The 12,292-nt window shown below is 40.0% G+C and overlaps 1 protein-coding gene across 1 annotated transcript in view; it reads left to right on the top strand.

The window, feature by feature from the left end:
* Positions 1-12,292, top strand: part of ATAD2B (ATPase family, AAA domain containing 2B) — a 183,275-nt gene that overhangs the window by 47,197 nt on the left and 123,786 nt on the right. Inside the window, exon 8 of the mRNA XM_023511813.1 lies at positions 11,912-12,010. Within this exon, the coding sequence (XP_023367581.1) occupies positions 11,912-12,010 (99 nt within the window). The remainder of the gene's footprint in view (positions 1-11,911; positions 12,011-12,292) is intronic.

The raw sequence follows: 12,292 nt of genomic DNA, 5'->3' as shown, positions 1-12,292 counted from the left end.
GGGTTTGAACCCACCACTTCCGGCATATGGGGCCAGCACCTTACTCCTTTGAGCCACAGCGCTGCCCAAGTGTGGCACTCTTTAACTTAACATCAGATCCCACAAATTAAGGGCTCAATTTCATAAAAATGCCCCCACTTCAGCTGCCAATTATAAGCCTGGCCTCCTGTGCTTCTGATGGACTGACTATGAATTCCTACAACCCTCTCCTCAGGTTTTTTTTTTCTTTTTTTGAGACAGAGTTGCACTTTGTCACCCTCAGTAGAGTGCTATGGCATCATAGCTCACAGCAGCCTCAAACTCTTGGACTCAAGTGATTTTCTTGCCTTAAGCTTCCCGAGTAGCTAGGACTACAGGTGCCTACCACAATGCAAAATGCCTGGCTATTTTTAGAGATGAGGTCTTGCTCTGGCTCAGGCTGGTCTTGAACTTGAGAGCTCAGGCAGTCTACCTGCCTCACCCTCCCAGAGTGCTAGGTTTACAGGTGTGAGCCATTGCATCCTGCCTACTGTTTTCCTCTACTGATTTATTACAAAGGGAACAACCTAGGAATAGTCATGGGAGAGATGCATAAGGGGAGATATCAGGGAGGGACCAACAGTGTGCAGAGCTTTCATGCCCATTCTGGGCATTCTACCTTAGTGTGTTGACCAGCCTGGAAGTTCATCATATTTCATTGTCCTAGAGCTTAGTCTCTAGCTTTGGCTCCCCCAGCTACTCCCAGGTTGATGTGCAGGGCTGTAAGTTCCAACCTTCTGTCATTTGATCTTTTTGGTAACTGGTCTAATTCTCAGATTAGCATAAACTCTGGTGTGACCAAAAGGGGTTCACTCAGGAAATTTCATTACCCCACCTTATTAGCATAAAGTCTGGGACTACAGGTACCACCACAACTCTGATGTAGTTTTTTTTATTTTTAGTAGAAATGGTGTCTCTTGTTCAGGCTGGTCTTAAACTCCCAAGTATAGGTGAACCACTTGCCTTGGCCCCCTGGAGTGCTAGCTGGCCCATATTAGAATGAGACCAGGAGTTAGAGACTAGCCTGGGCAACAAAGTGAGACCTCATCTCTCTGAAAAATAAAAAAAAAAAATTAGTGAGGCTTGGCACCCATACCTTAGTAGTTAGGGTGCTGGCCACCTACACTGGGGCTGGCGGGTTCAAACCTGGTCTTGGCCTGTTAAACAACAATGACAACAACAACAAAAATAGCTGGGTGTTGTGGCGGGCGCCTGTAGTCCCAGCTACTTGGAGGCTGAGGTAAGAGAATTGCTTATGCCCAAGAATTTGAGGTTGTTGTGAGCTGTGATGCCATTGCACTATACTGAGGGCAACATAGTGAGACTCTGTCTCAAAAAGAAAAAAAAAAAATTCGCCAGATGTGGTGGTAGTAAATGCCTGTAATCTCAGCTACTTGGGAATCAGAGGTAAGATGATCACTTTAGCCCAGGAGTTGAGGTTGGAGTGAACTATGATTACATGCCATTGTACTCCAACTTGGGCAACAAAGTGAGACTCTGTCTCAAAAAAAAAAAAAAAATTGCATTGGGTTTGGGGATTTTTAGGAAGAGTACCAAGGAAGTGAAGTGCTCTGGTTGTCACATCGTGTCAAGGGAACATGATACCCCATGACATCACTGATAATGTTTAGTTAACCATCATCACTTGGTTGAAGTGGTATTTACTAGGTTTTTCCTTTGTTGTTTTTTTGGTTTTTTTGTTTTATTTTGTTGCTTATTTTTTATTTCTTTCCTTTTTTTTAAAATTTTTTTTTGTTGAGACAGAGTCCCACTCTATGCCTCTGAGCAGAGTGCAGTGGCTTGGTAGCTCACTGCAACCTCAGACTCTGGCTTGTGGGCATCCCGCTGCCTCAGCCTCTGGAAGCCGCTGGGATTACAGGCACCTGCCGTCTGGGTTTTTCCATTTTTTTTCATGAGTTGGGGTTTCACTCTCGCTCAGGCAAGTCTTGAACTCCTGAGCTCAAGCAATTCTCCCTTCTCAGCCTACCCCAGTGCTGGGATTACAGGCGTGAGTCACCATGCCTGGCACCTTTGTTGTTTTTAAGAGACAGGGTCTGTCTAGTAGGCAGGCTGGAGTGCTGTGGGTATACATAAGCATGATTATAGTGCATTACAGTTATCTGGCTTCCTTCCTTTTAATTTTTTACTGATACATGTTACTAAACAAACTTGCATCTGCTTGTCCAGTACAGCAAAGCCAAACGCTGACAAGGGGATTTTTAGTGAGAAAGAAAGGCATTTATTGAACAGGGAGAGCTGAATGGGAACCTAATACATAAGACCTGAACTGCCCAGTAGTTTACAAGTGAGAATTTTTAAAGGCAGGGGTACATTTCAGGAAACCAGAAGTTATAGGCAAAACCATTAATCAATATGTGGAAGTGATTACAATGGTTTAGTACAAAAAGTAGGGCTATCTTGGTGTGGGGGCTACTTATAGGTCATAGGGAAGATTCAGAGTTTTTTTTTTGATTTGCAGTTGTTCAAGGAAGTAAGACTTTGTTTAAAAACTGTAAGTCCAATACAAAGGAATGTTAAAGTTTGGCCTATGGATAGGAGTTTGTCCAGGCCCCTCAGGAAAAGAAATTTAGAAGAAAGAATGGCAATTAGAATTTAGTCCTGGGTTTTTCAATTCTCCCTTATCTGAGTTGTACGTGGTAGAAGTGGGCATTTTCCATCTAATTGAGGGGAGGGAAGTGAGTACAGGTTTCAGAAAAGCAACTAAAGAACAATACATTAAGATGTTATCTTTAGTTTCTGTAGGAACCAGAACACCTTGTGACTCTGACTTGACTGGGACACTATTGTTTAAGTAATTACTCTCTTGCTTATTGGGTCATTCATTGACTTCTCAGGTGCCTGCTGTTTCCCCTTGATGGGATTCTAGATTTTTTCCCTTTATTTCCATGCTTGAGGAGAGGGATGGTTGCAGGTCCCTAAGAAGGGTCATTACTTTATCTCAATAGGAATTGTATATGTTGATGGGGCATATGTGATACTTTGCTATATGCATGTAATATATAATGATCAAATTAAGGTAATTTGTGTATCTTCTCAAACATTTAACATTTTCTTTTTGTGTGTGCGTGTGTGCTAGGAACATTCCAAATTCTTCCTAGATATTTCTTTCTTTTCTTTTCTTTTTTTTTTTTTTAGAGACATAGGGTCTTACTTTAGAGTGCTGTAGTGTCATAGCTCACAGCAACCTCTAGCTCTTGGGCTCAGGTTGGGCTCAGGTTGCCTCTCTTGCCTCAGCCTCCTGAGACTGGGACTACAGGTGCCTGCCACAATGCCTGGCTATTTTTTGTTGTAGTTTGGCTAGGTGTGGGTTTGAACTTGCCACCCTCTATATATGGTGCTGAGCTACAGGTTGCCGCCCCTCCACCCCCTTTTGAGACAGTCTCACTATGTAACCCTCTGTAGAGTGCTGTGGTATCTTCGTTGGCCATTGGGAGATCTCCTTTAGATTGATTCCTGTGTCCCTTTGACATGCCTCCATCCATTTGTTTTTTGACTTGTTTATATTCTGACCTAACAATAAGCTCTGAACCTGTATATTTCGTGCCTTAGCTCTAAGATCAACCATTTCTCTAAAGAGACCTGGTGGTTCCTTTTGTCATTTATAAAACAGTTATCTGGACACTGGGTATGTTTGTTGCTACTGGGCATCATTACTTATAAGTTTCCTCTGGAGACAGCTAAGTAATATATGTGTACACAAACCCAGGTATAAATCATGCTTTTGGGTGTAAAGTGTGTCTCCTGTGGTTTTGATTTGCATTTCCTTAACGGCTAGTGGTGTTGGGCATGTTTTCATGTGCATATTGACCACATTCATGTCTTGAGAAATATCTATTCATATTTTGTGCCCATTTAAATACCGGATTATTTTAGTGACTTGTCAAGTGTTTATTGTATATTCTAGATATAAGTGCCTTTTTAAGTTTATGTGTATCACTTGCAAATATTTTATCTCATGTGTGGGTTGTATTGTCATTTTATTGATAATGTCTTTTTAAACGAACAAGCTTTTAATTTTGATGAATTTCATGTTATTTGTTTTTTTTGGCGGGGGGGGCTGGGTTTGAACCTGCCACTTACTCCTTTGAGCCACAGGCACTGTCCTTATTATCTGTTTTGTGGCTTATGCATTTGGCGTTATATCTAAGAATCCATTGCCATCTCCAGGTTATAAAGATTTATTTCCAGTGGTTTCTTCTTATTTATTTTAGAGACAGAGTCTCACTTTCTTGTCCTCAGTAGAGTGCTGTGGTGCCACACAGCTCACAGCCACCTCCAGCTCCTGGGCTTAGGTGATTCTCTTGTCTTAGCCTCCTTAGTAGCTGGGACTACAGGTGCCCACCACAACACCTGGCTATTTTTTGTTGCAGTTTGGCCAGGGCTGGGTTTGAACCTGCCTCCCGTGGTATATGAGGCTGGCACCCCACCCACTGAGCCCCAGGCGCTGCCCTTCTGTGGTTTCTTCTAAGAGTTTATAGTTTTAGCTCTTATGTTTAGGTCTTTTATCCATTTTGAGTTAAATTTTTTATATAGTTTGAATTAATTTTCTATATTTTTGTATATATACCATTTTCTTTCCTTTCTTAAAAGTTGTTTATACCACTCTACATTTTTGGTATTACTGTTATGCTTATTACATCTGAACATTTATAAGTTTTGTAGTACATTATTAGAATTATTAATTCATATAATTTTATGGCTTTTACCAAAGCTGAGCAAAGAAAGGCAAAGTACAGTTGGCCTTCTTTATCCCTGTGTTCCATATCCGTAGATTCAACAAACTGGATTGAAAATATTTGAGGAGAAAAATAACAATACAATGGTAGAAGAAAATAGCATAACATGTATTTACATAGCATATGGATTGTATTAGGTATTGCAAATGATCTATATATTATTTAAAGTATATTGGTGATTGTGGCTAGGCACTTGTAGCTCAGCAGCTAGGGCACCAGCCACATATACCAGAGCTGGCGTGTTTGAACCCAGACCAGGCCTGCCAAACAACAATGACAGCTACAACAAAGAAATAGCTGGGTGTTGTGGTGGGTGCCTGTAGTCCCAGCTACTTGGGAGGCTGAGGCAGGAGAATCGGTTGAGGCCAAGAGTTGGAGGTTGCTGTGAGCTGTGACGCCATGGCATTCTACCGAGGGCGACATGATGAGACTCTGTCTCCCAAAAAAAAAAAAAAGTATATTGGTGATTGTGTACACCACCAAAGATTGACTCAGTTTTCATGAATAAAGTATGCCATTTTATATAGGGACTTACCACCAAAGATTGACTCAGTTTTCATGAATAAAGTATGCCATTTTATATAGGGACTTATGTGTTCTTCTCCCCCCCCCCCCTTTTTGAGACAAAGTCTCACTATGTTGCTTTCTGTAGAGTGTCATGATGTTACAGTTCACAGCTTTTGGGCATAAGCGATTCTCTTGCTTAATCTCAAACTCTTTTGAGTTTAAGTGATTTTCTTGCCTCAGCCTCCCAAGCAGCTGGGAGTACAGGTGCCTGCTGCAACACCTGGCTATTTTTTTGTTGCAGTTGTCGTTGTTTAACTGGCCCAGGCCGGGTTCAAACCCACCAGCCTGGGTGTATGTGGCTGGCACCGTATCCAGTAAGCTAAGGGCGCCACCAGGACTTAACTATTCTTAAGATTTTGATATCTTCAGTGGTCCTGGAACCAATCCCCTATGAATATTGAGAGATGACTATGTATGTTTTTAGTTATTGTTATTTTACCTTTTTACTTTATCATTTTTGGTTCTCTGTGTTTATTCTTGTGCATTTAGTTACTATCTAGCATTATTTCCTTAGATGGATAGAATGTGGGTCCCATCTACCTCCTTCTGTGCTGTTAATGGCAAATTTATTTCATTTCTCTATTAGGTCATTAAATATGAAATGTCTGATTTCAGATCAAAAGGTTAGTTTATTGTATCTCAAAATTATCAACATAGATTTGCTGCCTTAATGGTAGCCTGTTTAGACTAGCAGTAAAAAAGCCTGGAGAATGAATGGTAAGGAAAAGAAGGAAATTGGAAAAGATGTTTTCCCCAGCTTGTTGAGAACTGAATATTTTTCCTTGCAAGAAGTGGTCCAAATACTGGAATAAGTGGTGGTCAGTTGGTGTGAGGTCTGGTAAACACAGTGGATTACAGAGTCTCCACGTCCAGCTTTTGTAGTTTGAGAGTGTTGTTTATGTGACATGTGGTTGAATGTTGTCTTGCAAGAGGATTGGCCTGTCTGTATTGACCAGTCTCAGATGTTTAATCCCAAGCATCCTCGTCACGTTGTCCAGTTGGTTGCAGTACCTATCCATATAACTGAGTGACCATGAAATTGTAGTGGGCAATACCAGTGCTGGATCACCACAAAACAGACATTACATTTTTTGGATAAATATTCAGTTTTAGAGTATGTTTTGGAACTTCCTCTTTATCCAAACATTATGCCAAATGTTTGTGATTGCCAAGAAGAATCAGTTTTTCTTCACACGTAACAATATGGTGTGGAAATGTTTCTTTTTTTTTCTTTTTTTTTTGAGACAGAGTCTCAAGCTGTTACCCTTGGTAGAGTGCTGTTGCATCATAGCTCATAGAACCTCAAACTTTTGGGCTTGAGCAATTCTCTTGCCTTAGCTCCCCAAGTAGCTGGGACTCCAGGCACCTGCCACAATGCCCGGCTATTTTTTTTGGTTGTTGTCATTGTTTGACAGGCCTGGGCTGGAGTCAAACCCATCAGCTCCAGTGTATGTGGCTGGCACCCTAGCTGCTGAGGTATAAGCGCCTAGCCTATAGAAGTGTTTCAGCATACGGTGTTGCTAACAAAGAAAGGCAAGCTTCTAGACAGTTTTCTCTTCTGATGCTTGGTTAATTCATGTGCAACCCATCTATCCAGCTTCTTAACCTTGCTCATTTGTTTCACATGGTCCACTGTTGCTGGAATAGTAATGTCAGACCTCACTATTCATTCACGCATTGGTTGAGGTGGATTCACTTCTACTAAAGCTTTTGGTCCATCATTAACCACCTTGGTTTCACATTTGCCCACATAGCTTATTTTCAGGATTAAAATCACCACAATAGAACTTCTCAAACCATTGATATATTGTATGTTCATTAGACACATACATCCCAAATACTTGATACTGCCAGCTGTCTGCACTGCATTAGTTCCATGGTGGAAGTCATAATTGAAAATGACACTCATTTTTTTTGATGGTGCCTGTGGCTCAGTGGGTAGTGCTCCAGCCCCATATACCAAGGGTGGCAGGTTTGAACCCGGCCCCAGTCAAACTGCAACAAGAATATAGCTGGGTGTTGTGGCGGGCGCCTGTAGTCCCAGCTACTCAGGAGGCTGAGGCAAGAGAATTGCCTAAGCCCAGGAGTCGGAGGTTGCTGTGAGCTGTGTGACACCATGGCACTCTACTGAGGACGACAAAGTGAAACTTTGTCTCTCTAAAAAGAAAAAATCCAAAACACTAATTTTTGATTTATCTATAGTTTCATAAAAAATGCTCCAAAAAATTTGAAAGATAATCACAAGCCATCACAATGTGCATTTGAGAGAATGAGGATGTATCTTCAGAATAAAAAAATAAAACAGGTATCAAAGTGAAATTTCAGAGGTATCAACTATCAAATTGAGTAAGGGTCCAATCTGTGGACCGCAAGCATCTGTCCCCAGATATATGTGATGCAGCCTGGACAATCTATTGAAGGCTCTGGTGTATGTGGCTGGCATCTTAGCTGCTTGAGCCACAGACGCGGAGCCATAACCTGTAATTTCTTTTCTTTTCTTTTCTTTTTTTTTGAGACAGAGTCTCACTATGTAGCACTTGAAGGAAGTTTGGAGAATAAAGCTTCTACTTTTAAATTTTAACACATATGCTTTGGGGATAGATGATAGACTGATGCTACAAGCTCACTTGCCATTTTTATTAGAGGTATTGAGATGACGGAATTGCTGCCCCAAACTCAAATTTGGTGAAGTATCATTGCATAGTACATCAAGATAATTTACGCACAGAATATTTTTAAATGGATAACATCATGCAAATCATCATCAAGGCTGTGAATTTCATAAAGCCCAAGGGAGTTGAATCATCGCCAATTCTAGGAATTCCTTAAAGGTATTGATCCTGACTATGGCAATATCTTTCACTGTTCGGCAGTAAGATGGCTAAGTCGATGCCAAATGTTGAAAAGATTTTATGATTTATGACATGTTATCAAGTCATTTATTGTATCAAAATCCTACTTTGTGCCAGAATTTGACAATGAAAATGGGCTTACAGATTTAGCATTTTTAATGGATTTCACTGCTCATTCATTGAGTTAAACATGAGCCTTTAAGGTTAAAAAAAATTTACCAGTACAGTGTTTCAAACCATAACAGGATTCCAAATGAAACTGAAATTATGGCAAACCCAAATTAAAGAAAATAATTTTGTGCATTTTGACATGCTGGCTAGACATTTTGGATAAACATAGTCCTGTGAACAATGAAAATTGTGTAGTCTTGCTTTTGATTTGATGCTGCAAGAATTTGAAAACAGATTTCAAGATTTCTGGGAAAATAATGAGTATTTTACAACTCCATTTTCAGTCCACATAAAAATGCTACCTGCCAGTTTTCAAAGGGAATGGCATAGCGCTGCATTCTGACATTTAACTTAAAAATTTGGTCATGTCACTTTACTGGACTTTTATACGTATTTCCTTGGGTCTCACTCACATCTCATTCATGTCACTTTTGGTAGCGCCTACAATTGTGAGTAACTATTTTCAAGAATGAAACACATGGGGCAGCACCTGTGGCTGAAAGGAGTACGGCTCTGGCTCCATATACCGGAGGTGGTGGGTTCAAACCCAGCCCTAGCCAAAAACTGCAAAAAAAAAAAAAAAAAGAATGAAGCACATTAAGAGTAAAATTAGGACCAAAATATCTGATGAGCACCTTGAACTCAGAATTCCAAATAAGTTCCATCAGACTAGATACTGATTCATTAGTTTCTCATATACAATGTCAAATATCCCACTAGATATTTGAGAGTGTTGTTATGTTGCCCACTTTTATAATCAAAAAGTATTCAAAACCCCCCCCCCCAAAGAAGCTGGATGAGGTGACTCACACCTGTAATCCTAGCACTTGAGAGGTCGAGGTGGGTGGATTCCTTGAGACCTTATTATCTAAAAATAGGTAGGTGTTGTGGTGGGCACCTGTAGTCCCAGCTTACTCAAAGGAAGAAAAAAAAAACCCAAAGCTATTTTATTAGTTAAAGATGTACATTTTCTGTATTAGTGATTGCAAACTTGGGACCTGCTCAATGACTTTAAAGACTTTCTCAACGGGCTGCTGCATAATTAGGATTTTTTTTTTTTTGAGACAGTCTCACTTTGTCACCCTTGGTAGAGTGCCCTGGAGGCTCACAGCAACCTCCAACTCTTGGGCTTAAGTGATTCTCTTGCCTCAGCCTCCTAAGTAGCTGGGACTACAGGTGCCTGCCACAAGATCTTGTTCTTGCTCAGGCTGGTCTCGAACCTGTGAGCTCAGGCAATCCACTCGCCTTGGCCTCCCAGCATAATTAGGATTTTTATGTGAGAATGTTTTTTCCTTTCTGTGGTGGTGGCTATTACAAAAATTATGTGCAGAGTTTTTTTGGTTGTTCATCAGCATTTGTTAGTGTTTGTGTACTTAATGTGTGGCCCAAGACAACTCTTATTCTTCCAATGTGGCCCAGAGAAGTCAAAAGGTTGGACACCCCTGACTTAAGGAAATTAGAAATTTCATACTTAACAACCTGATACATTATAGACCCAGTAAAATTTGGGAATTTTTCTGATGGGGAAGAAGAAGTAGGAGATAGCATAAATATATAAATTGCAAAGAATGAGTAAGATACTTGTTTCAGCAGTCTTCTTGAAGAGTTGGGAAGCATTAAATAAAAATTGTTGCAAAATGAAATGAAAGGATTCATATTAGTTAGCAGAAGAAATAGTGGGCATTGGGGTAGAATAGGGATGCACAGATGGTACATCTTTGAAGGTAACTTGAGTTTGAAGTAAATTAATTAACAATGATTCCAGCTTGTATGATTGTGTGGGTTTTCATTAGTGTGCTCAACATTCTGTTATTATTTGGATTGGTACAGGGTTAGAGTTTAGTAATTACAATGGTAGAAAAAGGGGGCAGAATTAGTTAGGTGGGCAGATTAAAAAGTGAATACTGTTGAGTCTGAGCGGGAGAGAAAACGTTGCCAAGAAAGGGAGTTGATAGGTCACAAGTAAATGGGTACTCAGGAACAGGAGGCCTTAGGTTGAGGTAAAAGTTAGGAGTTTATGTTCGAAGAATAAGTCATTCACTTTTAAGATTACAGAGGTGGTGAACAGTTCATATGATAGCAAGACCCAAGGCAAGATCATGACAAATGATTACTTTTAGTGGAGTCAATGGGGAATGGTTAAAGAACTGTGGTGGTGGTACATGAAGCCTAGGGAGGGGTGGGAGAAAAAGAAGATATAAGGGATATTTTATATAGGTAGTATGGATAGGACTCAATAGCAGTTAGTGTGGTAGGAGAAAGGGAATTTAGGATGCTTTTAAGTTTTTTTTTTTTTTTTTTTTACAAATTACTGGTTAGTTGAACTGCTAACCAAATGAACTATTTAAAAGAAGTGATTAAAGAATTTAATTTAGGTGTTATTAACTCAGTTTGGTCATGTTGAGGGGATATAATTTGGTGGTGGTTGTAGAGGTGTTCTGAATTATATTAACAATGTAACTTTCATTAAGTATTATTTCTCCTTTGAGATAACTTTAGCCTGATATATGTATTATCTAATCATTTCATAGTAGTTCTGACTATAAAGTATTTCTTTTCCTTCTTCAAGGTATTTTATGAGAAAATTCAAACCGGATAAAAGTGTTGTAGGAAAAAGTGAAAGCCCTTCAAAACCCTTGTTTTTCTTTTTCTTTTCTTTTTTTTTTTGAAACAGAGCCTCAAGCTGTTGCCCTGGCTAGAGTGATGTGGCATCACAGCTCACAGCAACCTCCAACTCCTGGGCTCAAGCACTTCTCCTGCCTCTGCCTCCTAAGTAGCTGGAACTGCAGGCACCTACCACAATGCCTGGTTATTTTTTGGTTGCAGCTGTCATTGTTGTTTGACAGGCCCAGGCTAGATTTGAACCTGCCAGCTCAGGTGTATGTGGCAGGTGCCTTAGATGCTTGAGCCATAGGCACTGAGCCACTCTTGTTTTTCTTAGTTCTTTAAATGTCTAGACTATTTCTGATTTATGGGAAAGAGAATAAAAAAAAGGTCAAGCTTTCTTTTTCTTTTTTTTATTTTAGCGACAGAGTCTCATTGCCTTCGGTAGCATGCTCACAGCAACCTCCAACTCCTGGGCTTAGGTGATTCTCTTGCCTCAGCCTCCTGAGTAACTCGGACTACAGGCACCCATCACAATGCCTGGCTATTTTTTTGATGCAGTTTGGCTGGGGCCAGGTTCGACCTGCCACCCTCGGTATATGGGGCCAGTGCCCTACCCACTGAGCCACAGGCTCTGCCCAAGCTTTCTTTTCTAAGATTTTAATGTTATTTACCAAACAATGACAAGTAGTCTCTAAATTTGGATATAAATTAAATTGGTTGCTGACTCCCTTCCTAAATTAGCCTTTTTAAACACTTTATAGTTCTTACTTTCCACTTTTTACTCTTTTTCTCTGCAGAACTTACTGCCTTTTACTTCATTAGATGTAAACTGTATGAGGGCAACAATCTTGAGTTAATTATAGATGTGATGTTTATAATGTATTTTTAAAAGCCACCTGCTACTGTAATAGTTTTAAGTATTTTTCCCTCTTTAAATAGGAGAAAGAAGCATGCCATTCATAGTAGTGACACAACTTCTTCTGATGAAGAACGCTTTGAAAGGAGGAAATCAAAGAGTATGGCAAGAGCAAGAAATAGGTTAGTAAATGTTTTAGTATTATTTCCATGGTAGAAAAAAGGAAGAATAGTTTTTGTTTTGTTTTTTTGAATGACTTTCTTACCTATATTGGCATTTTGCTAACACTGATGTTCAACACATGCCCTAGACTAAAGTGATGCACAGACTTGGTTTTACGTAGTGATCCTTTTTTCTTCTTTGAGACAGTTTCACTTTGTTGCCCTTGGTACAGTACCGTGGCAGCATAGCTCACAGCAACCTCAAGTGATCTTCTTGCTTACCCTCCTGAGTAGTTGGGACTA

The sequence above is a fragment of the Otolemur garnettii genome, unplaced genomic scaffold, assembly GCF_000181295.1.
Source record: "Otolemur garnettii isolate 467f Iridium unplaced genomic scaffold, OtoGar3 scaffold00022, whole genome shotgun sequence".
NCBI classification, from domain to species: domain Eukaryota; kingdom Metazoa; phylum Chordata; class Mammalia; order Primates; family Galagidae; genus Otolemur; species Otolemur garnettii.
The sequence above is the reverse complement of the archived record's forward strand: the minus strand, read 5'-3'. Positions and strand labels throughout refer to the sequence as shown.